Genomic DNA, 14,456 nt, shown 5'->3' with positions numbered 1-14,456 from the left:
GTTGTTGTTTTTAATTAATGATACTCTGGGACCTGTGGAAGTGTTACTAGTTATTATCATAAGCCTTCTAATAGAGTCATTTAAACTTCATAAATGTTAGGGAAACTAATTATCCACATTACTGTCTCTTCTTTGCAATTAAATAAAGTCTTTTTATTATGATATTTAAATATAAACATTTTATATGCAGCAGTTTAACTAGTACATGATTTTTCCAGCCAAAAAAAACCTTCATTTGGAAAGAAATCCTCAAAAGTGCTATCTAAAGACTAAAAGTGGGTTGTTGTTTTTTTAACTTTAACTTTTCTCCTTTTAGACTCCAGAAACAGTTTCCTGACTTCCTTTCTGGAAATGATTTTTGTTTCCAACCATATTGAGAATCCTTTTTTTTTTTTTTTCCATTTTCTCTCTCTCTCTCTGTCTCTCTCTCTCTCTCTCCTCTTGCTTTCTTGGTAATAGCAGGGAGGAAGGGGGGGCAGTGGGCACAGGAAAAAGGGAAAAGAGAAAACAGAAAAAGAATTGCACACCACTATGTCTGAATATAGCCTCTACTTGTAGATAATTCCATCTGATTTGCACTTTTGCCTTTTTATTTCCGTTTTTGGACACCTCCTTTATCATCCAGCTAACTGGGCTAGACAAAGCACTGTTGGTGCCCTGAGCGACAGAACTCTGGTAGGGGGCTGGCTGTAAATTGACGTGGCATGGAAATTCTCCGCTAAGTTGTAGCAGCTTGCATGTTTCTCCTAAGATCAAGCCCAGCCTCCCGGAGCTGTAGCTTAATCATCATGGGTTCAACGACTGTACAGAAAAATGGATAGAAAAAGTCTTCAGCTCCTTTCTTTGGACTCAAATGTTTTCTTTTTGAGTATCTATGGTTTAGCTGAAAAAATCAAAGCAGTTAAGTCTGTAACTTTATTTTTGCAGCTTAAACAACAGAATTTGCTGGTCTCCCTCCCCTATCCTGCAATTTAATTCCTTACAGATTTTGCCATGGGGTGCGGACTTGGAAAGCTAGAAGACCCTGATGATAGCAGCCCTGGAAAAATATTTTCTACCCTGAAGAGACCGCAAGTGGAAACAAAGACAGAATTTGCTTACGAATATGTATTGCTGGATTTTACTTTACAAGGTACTTTTTGCTTCTATTTTATTTGTTAAATGAATGATTTCAGAGATAAGGGACTACTAGTTTTTTTAAGTGTTGGTTTGTGGATTTTTAAACTGTTCCTCATAATCAGATTGTACAATCAATCTAACAATAATGCTTTGTTTCTTAATTACACTCTGAAAGATTTTTGTTCTGTTTGGTTTTTGTAAATTTGGCTCATATGTACTTTATAGAATTAGAAAAACTGCTTGGAAATAGTCCTTTCATTTTTAAATCAAATGCTTATTTGTAGAAAGACACGTGAAAAATGTTCGCTTTCCAGCCAAATAGCTCTAGCCTTAATGACAGTTTGTGTTTTGAAAAAGATCTGAAAGGCACAAGAAGGTAGCATGTAGGAGATATTACTTGCATCATGTGGAAGAGTATTTGCTATGACAATTCTGAGGTTTCCAACTGTGTTAATGTTGTGATTGTGCTAGTCATTTGATATTTTTGACCAAACTAAACTTGAAGTTTGAAAATACAGGAAAAAAGATAGTCTTCTGTAAGATACTTCCTTTGCTTGCCCTGTCCCTAACAGAGAAACTCCCTGTTCCAGAAAGTTGGAAACACAAATAAACAAGCCCAGATGGCAGCCCTGTGCAAGGGACAGAGGCAGCTCAACTTCACAAATACTTTACCTCACTTCTTTTGGAAACTTTACTGTACAATCGCATTGATAAAACTGAGTTTTTAAAAAGCAGAACTGTATCTTTAATTACAGGGTATTAAAAATGAAATTGAGTGTCCTGCTTGCTGTTAGAATTTCCACATATCAGTATTTTAAGTTCTTATTACAAAGTTATGCTTTTAATTCTAATAAGCCGCACGTTTTATCAGTTAATAGAAAATTTATGCTAAGTAGATTATCATGGTGGATATTAATTTCTTTTCAACTTAAACACAAATTCTCCATTTTTTGGTTTGCTCTGTGAACAGTGCATCTTTGTGCAAGAAGCAAGAGCAGCCCATTTTTCTTTGTCAAAAACTGAGCTAGCCAGCAAGCAAACTCCCTTCCAGAGACATGCACAAAGTCTGTACATATACTTTTAACATATTTACATTTCCATTTTTACCTAAGGCTAAGGCTACCAAAGGGGAAAATGTCAATATTCTTAATTTTCTTTTTAATTATGAAAGTTAAAAGTAGATTAAGATAATGGTGATAATCAGAGAAGTAACCACTCAAATGAATTTTTTCTATACTTTTTCAAAAACCATCATTTGAGAAAATATTTGTGATGTGGTCCTATGTTTTCTCCATTGATTGTCCTTGTCAATTATCTTTTAGGACAAGTTTTTGTAAATCCACAGGATGCAAACACGTATTTTCCTTAACCTCAAAACCTTGTCTATTCATAAAGTTTAGGCCAGAGCCATTTTGATCTGTGCTTTAAGATTTGCTGCACAACCCCCATAGGTTTTAAAGTAACTTGAATTTTTTTTTTGATTTATTTCCTCCCAACAATGTTAGCAATCTCAAACAAATTTGTATAAATGCAGCCATCCTTGAATCAGAAAGATCTACAACTTTCTTCAGAAGTCATTTTGGTTTTATTATTATCAGAAGCCCTTCTCTCTGTGAAAGGAGTAAAATTTCTACCTTCCACTCTAGGTGTTTGGAGGAGGTAATAGAGTATTACACTATAAAGTGTAAGTATGGGCATAGTTTGCAAATGTTAACTCAGTAAGCAGGCACGTATTTTAAAGTTGCACCTGGTTCCTATTTGGTCCAGGGGCCCAGTCTCCTGGTGTCCCTTTTCTCTACAATTCTTCCACATGTTTTTTGTTTTGTTTTGTTTTTGTCTTTGCCTTTGCCTCTGCCTCAGAAGCCAAGACTCTGTATCAGCCCAGCTCCACAAACCACCTTCCTCTCTTCTGTTGTCTCTGACGCCCACCTATTCCTCCAGTGTGTAGAGAAGTGAGTCACATGGGGGTTAAAACATGCCAGCCTTCTTCATTTAGTCCTGGCCATTCTGACCTGGGGTTGCTGTGAGGACTACTAAATAGTGGCATCTCTTGCCTCTCAGAGGCCACATGCAGTGAGCAACCTTTCAGGAAACAAATTGGTCTAGTGACAGCTGTGTGTGCTCACGAAGAACCTGTCTCTTACCTTGTTTTCCTCTGTTTTTCCAAACAGAGGACATGGGACAGAGAGTCAAGTCCCAGTGGGGCAAGAGGAGACCCTTTGAAATTTCCAGTGCCCTGTGTTATGGTGGCTATAGTTATCTTGAACAATTTATTGATTTTCCATTTAGTTCCAGTCTCTGTGCGCGTGTGTGTGCGTGTGTGTGTGTGTGTGCCTTTCCCACACTTTTTTCTTTTTGGAGGGGGTACTTTGAGCCATTACTAATATATCTCTATGGGAGAAATAATAGCCTAATCATTAAGCGCATAAGGCTCTGGAGTCAAGTTCCTGGGTTCTGAATCTAGGCTCTTTCACTCACTAACTTGGCAAGTTTATAAACTTTGCTGTATCTCAGTTTCCTCATCTATAAAATGGGGGTTCTGATGGTGCTTGCGTAATAGAGTTATTTTAAGGATTAAAGGAGATTATACAAAATAATCTCCTTGAAAAGGTACCTGGCATTTAGTAAGCATTTAATAAAAGTTAACTATTATCCTTCCTGGCTTTATGCCAGATCTACTAACCACACTAGTGAGATTTCAGCACAATTTTTGTGATAAATTTTCTGGATTATTGTATAGTAATCTATACATGTGTATGTATGAGAGTGTGTCAGTATATATATGAGTACATTATAGAGTTTCTTGGTGAAAAGTTAAATTAACTCTACAAATGATCCAGAAGGGTTGGTTTACCTTCTTGTGCAATCCCAGAAAACAATCTGAATAACCATGGCCTTAAGGATTTTTAGAGCATGTATAGCTTTATGATTAAAAAGAAATTTCTACAGTATTAAAAATCCAACAGAAGGACAGATGGTAACTTCCTTATTTGACTTTCTAAAACACATTGAATAAAATTCTCCTGGCCCCTAGCTTGCTTTCTTATTATGAGAACAAGAAACTCTCATTGTCTTTTACCATATTACTGTTACAGTAATAAATACATTGATGTATGGATTCTGTAGAAGATGCTGATAAGTAGTGAAAACACAAAAAGGAATAAGACATAGTTTCTGCCCTCCAATATTTTATATTCTAATTGGTCAAACTGGACAAGCTCATGAACTCCTCAAGGTCAGGAACTATGCCACATCCACTTTTGCACAGTGTTTGGCACATGACCAGTGGCCAATAAGTTGTGCTGAAGTAATGAATGGAAAATTGCAATACGAGATATAAGAGATATCAGGAAAAGGAAAACTCAATTTTGAATAGGATAAGTTGGAATTCAAATTAGGACTTTAACTGAACCTGAAGGAAAAAATAGGGTTTATAAAATCAGAAAAAGATTAAGAGTTTGAGGTACTTTCAAGGGCTATTGAAAGGAGAAGTGAGGGGGCGTCCCTGGAGGTGCAGTGGTTAAGGATCCGCCTGCGAATGCAGGGGACACAGGTTCAATCCCTGGTCCGGGAAGATCCCACATGCTGTGGAGCAGCTAAGCCCGTGTGCCACAACTACTGAGCCTGCGCTCTAGAGCCCGCGAGCCACAACTACTGAGCCCGTGTGCCACAACTACTGAAGCCCGCCTAGAGCCCGTGCTCTGCAACAAGAGAAGCCACCACAATGAGAAACCCACGCACCACAATGAAGAGTAGCCCCCCGCTCGCCGCAACTAGAGAAAGCCCGCGTGCAGCAACAAAGATCCAACTCAGCCAAAAATTAATTAATTAATTAATTTTTTAAAAAAAGAAAGAAGTGAGCTAAGGGGGTGTTTAAAGGAGAAAAGCAGAAAATGAGGTTGGAAATAAATGGAGTATAGAATGCTCTGACTTGGAGTGGAATCAAGGAATTAAGGAGTGATTCCTTGATTCTACGGGGAATAAATAGCTGTAAAGGCTTTTGAACAAGTAACTGATAGATACAGAGAAGTATTTTTAGAAGATTAATGTGAGATTGCAGTGGGGAGAGATGCAAGTGAGAAGAAAAGTTGGAAGACTGCTTGTAGTGGTCAAAGCTAATGACGATGAGGACCTGCAGTAAGGACAGGATGCAGGGGGCACATGCAAGAGACATTACCAAGGAGGGACTTAGCCTGTGGCTGGCTGGATATGAAGGGACAGAAAGAATGAGGAATCCAAGATGACTTCCCTGTTCTGAGCCTGAGTAACTGTGGAAATAATGATGCCTCTTACAGTAGGAGGGGCATCCCACAGGCAGTCACTTGGTGAAAGAGCAATTCCATTCCAGGCATGTTGCATGTGAGGTGTCAGTGGAACATCCTGGCAGAGAGAGTTACAGGTGCATGGCAGAGATGATGACTTCCAGGAGGAATTGAAGTAGATAAAGTCTTAAAGAGGAGACTATGGGCAGAGCATAAGTGTCTTGGGCTGAATCATCAGGCATATTTAGGACAACTCAACAAAAATGAAATAGAATGAGGACAGAGCACCAGAGAACACAAGGAAAGGGAGGGTTTCAAAAAGCAAGAAATGGTCAGTAATCTTAAATACTAGAGAACTTTCAAGAATAATGAAGATGCAGCACTGAAGAGAATGCATTTAAAAATCAACAAGAGATGAATAAAGTATCAGAAACGAGGGAAGGAAGGAAAGAAGTTCAGTCCAGCTAAATTTTCTATGTCTGTCTGAATGTAATAAGTTCTTGAGTATTTCCTCAAGCAGTCAAAAGATCTTCAAATGTAAAGTGCTATGTAAAAAGAAATTTATAATAAAGATGACTAAATTTACTCAAGCATCAACATAATCTCTGTCATGGTGCCTAGTCCAAATTCCTACCAGGTAAAAAAACTGTATAAGGACTTTCCTTTATTTTTTATTTATTTATTTATTTATTTATTTATTTTTGGCTGTGTTGGGTCTTCGTTGCTGCATGCGGGCTTTCTCTAGTTGCGGCGAGCGGGGGCTACTCTTTGTTGCGGTACGCAGGCTTCTCATTGCAGTGGCTTCTCTAGAGCATGGGCTCTAGGCGAGCAGGCTTCAGTAGTTGTGGCACATGGGCTCAGTAGTTGTGGCTCTCGGGCTCTAGAGCACAGGCTCAGTAGTTGTGGCAAATAATAAAACTTCACAATTTCAGACTGTTGGGGGAAAGAAAGATCCCATTCTGACCTGAGGGAGTAGGGAATCTCTGAAAATAGCAAAGAGTTGACCCACTTAAATAAATATTGATGTTGGGAGAAAATACATTTCTACTGGCAATCTATGTTATATTGGGGTTTTTTCTTATATCTGGGTGGACATTTATTTTTTTTTAATTTTTATTGGAGTATAGTTGCTTTACAATGTTGTGTTATTTTCTACTGTACAGCAAAGTGAATCAGCTACATGTATACATATATCCCCTCTTTTTTTGGATTTCCTTCCCATTTAGGTCAGCACAGAGCATTGAGTAGAGTTCCCTGTGCTATACAGTAGGTTCTCATTAGTTATCTATCTTATACATAGTGTCAATAGCGTATATATGTCAATCCCAGTCTCCCAATTCATCTATTTATTCTTTGAACCTAACACTTACCGAGCACCTACTGAGCTCAGAGTGAGCAATAAAGCCTAGTCCTTGACTTCTGTGAACCTGCATCCTAGTGAGCATCCTGCTGAGGAGCCCTGATGAATAATCATCTATTTACAGTGCATACACTCTATGCTGTGATACAAGCTTTGCTAGAAGTCTGAGAGTTATAGAAGCAGAAAGAAGAGCACCTCCACCTGATTGGTGGGATCCAGAAAGACTCCTTAAAAGAAGTGCCACCTCATCTGATCTAAAGAATGAGTGAGACTTAGACAAAGATTTATATCCAGAATATACAAAATACAACTGAAAATCAAAAAAGGAAAAGACAACCCAATAGAAAAATGGACAAGGAACTTGGACAGGTGGCTGATGAAACAGGAAATCTAAATGGTCAATAGACATACGAAACCGTGCTCAACCTCATTAGTAATCAGGAAAAATTCATGTTAAAACCACAGTGAGAAACCACTACAAATCATCCAAAATGGCTAAAATGTCAAAAGACTGCTAATACCAGGTGTTGGTAAATTGGTACAACCATTTTGAAAAAACAAAAAATGCTTTGTCATTACCTAGTTAGTGAAGATACATATACCCAGTGGAAGCGTGCACACGCATGCACCATGCAGCACAGACAAGAATGTTGATAGAAATGCTATTTGTAATAACCCCAAGAGTGTGAACAACTCAGAAATCCACGAACAAGAGACTGGAAAAATAAATTGTGGTAAACTCATACAATGCAACAGTATACCGCAGAAGTGAGCCAACTTATCCTGAAAGGGGCCAGATAGTAAATATTTTAGGCTTTGTGAGCCGTGTGGTCTCTGTCACAACTACTCAGCTCGGCCAGTGTAGTGCCAACATACCATATGCAACAAAACAGGCCGTAGGCAGTACTTTGCTGTCCTCTACTATACTGCAATGAAAACGAACAAACTACAACTACACAAGCTGCCCAAGATTAATCTCACGACCTTAATGTTCAGTGAAAGAAAATAGACACAAAATACTGTATGATTCCATTTATATAAAGCTCCCAAAATTGGCAAAACTGAACTATAGTGTTTGCTTGCATTCTTGCATACTAAACTAAAAAGAGCAAGGAGTGAGGACCACAAAAGTCAAGGTAAAAAAAAAAAAAGAAGTCAAGGTAGCACAGAGCAGGAGAGGGGGATTGTGATTGAAACGGGCAGGAAGGGAGGCTTCTGGCGTGCCCGCCATTTTCTGATTTTTGAATGGATGGTGGTTACCAAATGCTGGCAGTTTTAAGTATGTTTTGTGCACCCCGTTTGTATGTTACATTTCTACCCCCACACAAGATGTTTTTAAAGGTTAAAAAAAAAGGCTGAGTAAGGAAGTGGGGGTAAGGCAAACAAGGCTGAAAGACAAGCTGTACAGACTCAGAAATGAGAGAAAATCTCATGGTTTGTCTGGGAACTGCAAGTAAAACCGAACAGGCAGAGTGCAGCACATGCAGGAGGCAGCGGTGAAACACAAGGCTGCAGGAGTTTTAATGGTCATAATGCGATCTTTCGCATATCTGCCTGTAATTATGAGCTCTGTCGTCCCTTGGAGTTTGAGTGCATTTCAAAACCACAGTTGTATTACTTCAATTAAATATATTAATGAGTGACTACAAAGATGGCACCTTTATTGAAAACATAAAATGTTATGTAATTTGGACGTTATTTATATAGTAGTTTATCTTTCTAAGTAACTTAAAACATTTTGATAAGTAGAGTAAACCAGATACTCCTTTTAATATCTGTACATTAGATTGATTAACAATTTATAGTAGTCAAAAGCTTTAGCTCAGCTCATGTCTGAATTTTCACAAATTCTGAATTAACAGTGATGCAAATCAGTGAAGCTTTACTTTCCTGTCGGTGCTCGGATGTACTGGCTCTGGAGTCATTCTGTCTGGTTCAATTACAGCCTTACCGTTCACTAACAATTTGGGCAAGTTATCAAATCTCTCTCTTCCTGAGTTTCCTCATCTGAGAATAATGATAATATCTGCCTTGTGGAGTTTTTGTAAGGGCTAATTAAGGTTAGGCATGTAAAGCACTTTGCACAGTGTCTGGCACAAAATATGTACTTGGTATATGTTACTTATTATATTTTACTATAATTGCTAGATATAATATGGAGTTTGACAGTCTGTTCCCTTTTGAAAATATGGTAAAATTGCTTGCCAGTGTTTGTACATCGTGCTTTTATCTGAGGAAACAATGTTTCATAAATATTTCAAAAATACATACCAATCTTCAGAAGTAAATTGGTGGAAAGAACATATACATGTCTTGGACTGTTTTCATAGAGTTACATCATCAGAGCAAACCTTTTGGCATTGAGCAAGTTCTTAGCTTTTTACTAGAATGTGACTTTTTTCTTTTTTTTTTTAATATAAATTTATTTGTTTATTTATTTTTGGCTGTGTTGGGTCTTCGTTGCTGCGCGCGGGCCCTCTCCAGTTGCGGGGAGCAGGGGCTACTCCCCGCTGCGGTGCGCGGGCTTCTCATTGCGGTGGCCTCTCTTGTAGAGCACGGGCTCTAGGCGTGCAGGCTTCAGCAGCCGTGGCTTGCAGACTCAGTAGTTGTGGCTTGCAGGCTCTAGAGTGCAGGCTCAGCAGCTGTGGCGCACGGACCTAGCCGCTCCGTGGCATGTGGGATCTTCCTGAACCAGGGCTTGAACCCGCGTCCCCTGCATTGGCAGGCGGATTCCCAACCACTGCGCCACCAGGGAAGGCCTCTATGTTTAAAATTTGATATTTGTCTATGAAGCTTTTAAGCAAAGGACCATAAAAAACTCTACTGATATTTTATTTTGGAAACTATGAGGATAAATGATAGACTTGCTTAACCTTCAGCACGTTTCAGTTTTAATCAGAAAAGTCCACTCTGCATGTATATAGTTTTCAAAGCAGCTGCAAAATACTTTCCTTCACCAGTTCTTCACAATAGCCTTGTAAGGTGTAATAAAGCTTTTACAAATCGTGTAGCATTGATTGAACGGCAACCAACCCCACCCATTAATGCTGTCAACAACACCATTTGTTCCTTCTCCCAAGGAACTCTCAGCGGCTGGGGAGCTAAGAAGAGCAAGATGGCTTGCAGCTGCTGCTAACTGCCTGTGCTGTTCAGTTCTAGCCAAAACAACCACACCTCCCCCCTAATTTCCTGTGTTTAAAAAGTAATAGAGTCTCTGATATTAGTGCCCCAGTGTAAGGACATCAAATCAAAGGCTTGGCTTCAAACACCAAGCCTATCGTGGAGACATAATTATTCACTCTGGTGAGCACTGATGAAAATGCCTCACTCTGCGTGCACAGCTTGCCCCTTCCTCACATCTTTAAGCTGAATCAGGCTGCCAGTCTCTTTTCAGCGCAGTTTAAAACATTATTAAGAATCGAGGGGATTACCTGAAGGGAAGTTCTCAACAAAATTCCCAGATTTATTTCACCTTTCCTTGCTCCTAGGTTTACCTTTCTTGAATGACACTGGCATGTTTAAAATAAATCACAATGTAGGATAAGAAGGACAATTTGTTAACAGAATGAACCCCAGCCCTCCTATCACCATCATCCTCCTGTCCCCACTAATGAGGAAGATTTGGATCACTTTCTGTGTCCTAGGATGCTGAACACTGTCTAAGATGGTCTGGGTGGCCTGGCCTGGACCTGGGCAGGCTCTGGTCTGCAGAATCCCTGGGGCGACCCAGAGGAGAAGCTGCAAACCAACAAGACATGCGCCATATTCAGCCTTTAGACAGGTCTCGCTTGGTGTGTATAGTGTTAAGATATTTGAATTAACTGTCACTTTTTAAAGTTGGGAGATATTACATAAGAATCTGGATTTGGGGGTTTTCTTAAAAAAATAGAAGATCCAGCAACACTGGGCCCACATGACCACATGGCAGCACTGGACCAGGGCTGCTGCACTCTTGGATGAGGTATTAAGTCTTCCCCAGGTCCCTCCTTCAGCACAGCCCCTTTCCTTGTTTTATCAGGCTGATACCTTTGGACATTTGAGTCTGGGACTCAATGGAGCAGATCAGCGTGAGTTAGGGACTGTTATTTGGAGTGAGTTGGCGGGGGCGGGGGAGGGGCACACCTAATCTATAGGGTGAGTTAGGGACCTGAGATCTAGAGCATGAGTTAGGGGCCTCTGATACAGAACTCTACAGATGGGGAGCCAGGCTGGGCTTTTGGAATAAATCCAGATCTCTACAATGATCTTCCTGGAGATTTTTTTAAACCAAAAATGACATCCCTGAGGGCAACTTCATTCGAAACTATCTTTCTAAGCTGGGCCACCAACAGACAGGCACATCACTGATATTTGAGTGTTTACTTTGTACCAGGTCCTGGGCTCATGCTTTACAATTACTATCAAAGCATCTCTATGAAGTTAATACCATTGTTTGTCCCTGTCTCAGAAAGGCAAATTAACTTGTTCCAGATCTAGTAAATGGCATGAGTTGAGCCCAGGTGATTTGCTTCCAGATCCTAATGCTCTTAGAATAGTGTGCTGCCTCTCATTCCACAGGGGAGGACTTTAACAAAGCAACCAATAGTTGTATAGCACATGCTACATGCCAGATACTTTCTAGGAGCACATATAAATTTATTTAATCCTAACGACCCTATAGAGTAGACTCTATTATTATTCTTACCTTGAAGATGAGGAAACTGAGGCACGTGGGTGCAAAGTACCTTGCCAGGCTAGTAAGTGGCAGAACTGGGATTTGCAACCAGGCAGTCTGGTCCGAAGGTCTTTTTTTTTTTTGGGGGCTTGTGGGATCTTAGTTCCCCGACCGGGGATTGAACCCCGGCCCTCAGCAGTGAAAGCGAGGAGTCCTAACCACTGGACCACCAGGGAATTCCCCCTAGAGTCTATTTTCTAAACTACTGCTCCATGAGCACCCTGGAGCTCTGTTCACTGAATATGTTAATGTTACAACCAATTTTTCATTCATTTGGTCCTTTAACAAGTATTTTTCAAGCACTTATCATAATTGTCATGTCTATGCCGAGTGCTATTTATCAAAAGACACAGACCTCCAAATAGAAGAACATGCTCATTTGAGACAGTTGAATAATTAATGTAAAGCACTGAGCCCAAAATGACATGATCTTTACAAAAACTTATGTGTAAGATATGATTATTAGTACTGATGTACAATTTTTTTTCTCCCTTTGTAACTTTCCTGGATTTCTCAGTTTGTAATTCCTCTCAAAACTTCTGTGTGTGTGTGTCTTTGTGTGTTTCAGGCATTAACATTTCTTTTGCATTGAACTCAAGACAATAACCTTACTTTATTGAGAGTGCAAGAGGATGTAGATTAGACTAGAAAAGCTGGATTTGTTCCACTGACACAAAATTTCTCTGACATTACCAGAGAACAAGGTGTTCCTTAGAAATACATTCTCTACCTGAACAGGAACCTCTTTAAGCACCAATGTCCTTCTGTTATAACTATCTTCTTGCGATTCTATTTAACGTGTTACAAAATTCTGCCTTTGTTTTACAACAAAGAAACAATAGAACAGAGGGAATGATTTCATTATCACTATCAATCGGACCAATGAAGTGTAGAAAGTCCTTTAAGAGACCTCAGGCTGTAAAGTTTTTACAGTTCTTTTATCTAGTTTTATAATTCATTTTATTCCCTTTGATGTCATCTGTACCCCTTGCTGCCATCACTGTGTCCTTGCTACTTCTATCCCAGTAGGGGTTCCAAGCCTCTACCAAAAGACTTAGCACTAGCGCTGAGATGCTTTTAAGTTGTACACACAAACACAGAATTAATAACATTGAATCTCATAGTCAGAAAGCTGTGCCCTTTTCAGTTCTTTTTAAGCCTTCCAATCAGTTTGGAGTTACTATGTCTTTAACACCTCTCTAATGGCTAATTCTCCCTTTCAACAAAGAGAGAGCAGGGCTGTGGCTCAGGCCTTGGCAGATAACAGTATCCAGCTAGAATTTGATAAGTATTTTCTTTTGTTGTATTTATTCGTATGTAATTTTCTACTTATGGTAAGTGATTCTGGTTTTATGCCCTTAAGGAATTCTCAGTCTAACAGCAGAGACAAACACATAAACAAGTATCTATAATACAGATTGATAAGGGAACTAGTAGAATGCACAGCACAGAGGAAGGAATGATTAACTCAACTTGGGGAGCAGGAAAGGAAACGAAGTTCTGGCAACATGAAACAGTGTGCCAGGCTCAGGAACTCCCGTGGTTCAGTCCTGCCAAAGCGAGATGTACAAGAAAAAGGATGACAAGAGTGAAAGCTGAATAAGTAGACAGAGGCCAGACTATGAAGATTCTTTTGTATCATGCTAAGCATTTCCATTTTCTACAATAAGCAATGAGATTCATTAAAAGACGGAAATTTTCTTTAAATTTTTGTAGGATTAGTATATAGTTCTAAAAATAAGTTTAGGCTATGTTTCATCCCTTAGTCTTAACAGTTTATTCTAGTTTATAGATTTTTAGTTCCTTTGTTTGGAAATCAGGGTTGATAGTTAAAATACTAAAAAAGTAAGACCAAATGAATCACGGAGTGATTGCCACACAACCGTGCAGAACTGGGTCATTTTGCAATGAAATCCAGCTGTTTCTTCCAAACCCAGGATCAGTCTCTTTGTTTTTATTCCTATTCATAATGATGAAAATATATTGTAGATTAGTTTAAATCCAAAAGAGGATGAAAATTTGAGTAAATGGATTCATGCTGGTTTATATAACTTTTCTTTGAGTGCTTTATTTTCACTTGAGAAGTTGGCATGAACCCACGTGAATCCAAGTGGTGGATTTCTGTTCCATCACGTGGATGTTAATGTAAGAGGAGGTAGGGATTTCCTCTGACCCTTCTTCCTTGTCTGCTTCTTAACCTACTTCCTGGGTTAGGGCAATTAACAGCAGCTATTTGCTGGACAGCACTGACCACACTGACAGAAGGCCAACAGCCAGCACTGCCCCTACCTGGAGTTCATTTCATATGTTTTGTTATTCAAGAGATAGCCAAACTGCAGCTCCATTTCTAGTTATTAAGTCTTGGTTGTTTTCCAGAAAATAAGAAATATTGTCACAGAAAATGAAGTTGTTTTTAAAATTAATACTGCTAGAACATTCATTTTCCCATATAACACACCCTTTTCCTTTTACTAAAAACTACACAGATTGTACTATTCTATAGTTTCTACAGATTTGCCCTGCTTCAAAGGAATGTTTCAACTGCATATCAATTTTGTGTTTAAATTTCCTGTGTATTTAGAATTTTTACTTATTAAGAAGAACTTCTGGTTGCCTTTACTTTTTCAATTTCTTTACTCAAGTATTTATGTAAGTGCCATAAGAAACCATATTTTTAGTTTCCCAGAGAAAATTAAAACACGATGTTTTTGAAATGTAATTAGAAATAAGAAAGCACTTGACAGGGACTTCCTTGGTGGCGCAGTGGTTAAGAATCCGCCTGCCAATGCAGGGGACATGGGTTCAATCCCTGGTCCGGGAAGATCCCACATGCTGCGGAGCAACTAAGCCCGCGAGCCACAACTACTGAGCCCGCGCGCCCTAGAGCCTGCATGCTGCAACTACTGAGCCCACGTGCTGCAACTACTGAAGCCCACACACCTAGAGCCCGTGCTCCACAGCAAGAGAAGCCACCGCAATGAGAAGCCTGTGCACTGCAACG

General features: G+C 39.4%; 1 protein-coding gene across 2 annotated transcripts in view; it reads left to right on the top strand.

The window, feature by feature from the left end:
- Window positions 1–501: 501 nt before the first annotated feature.
- Window positions 502–14,456, top strand: part of RFTN2 (raftlin family member 2) — a 65,665-nt gene continuing 51,710 nt past the window's right edge. Inside the window, exon 1 of one of the 2 annotated variants that reach the window (XM_061185983.1) lies at window positions 502–1,132. In XM_061185983.1, coding sequence (XP_061041966.1) covers window positions 994–1,132 — 139 coding nt within the window. In that variant the 5' untranslated portion in view covers window positions 502–993. The remainder of the gene's footprint in view (window positions 1,133–14,456) is intronic. The other variant, XM_061185990.1, reaches the window with a different exon arrangement.

The sequence above is a fragment of the Eubalaena glacialis genome, chromosome 1, assembly GCF_028564815.1.
Source record: "Eubalaena glacialis isolate mEubGla1 chromosome 1, mEubGla1.1.hap2.+ XY, whole genome shotgun sequence".
Classification (NCBI taxonomy): Eukaryota; Metazoa; Chordata; class Mammalia; order Artiodactyla; family Balaenidae; genus Eubalaena; species Eubalaena glacialis.
This window is presented reverse-complemented; position numbering and strand designations above follow the sequence as displayed.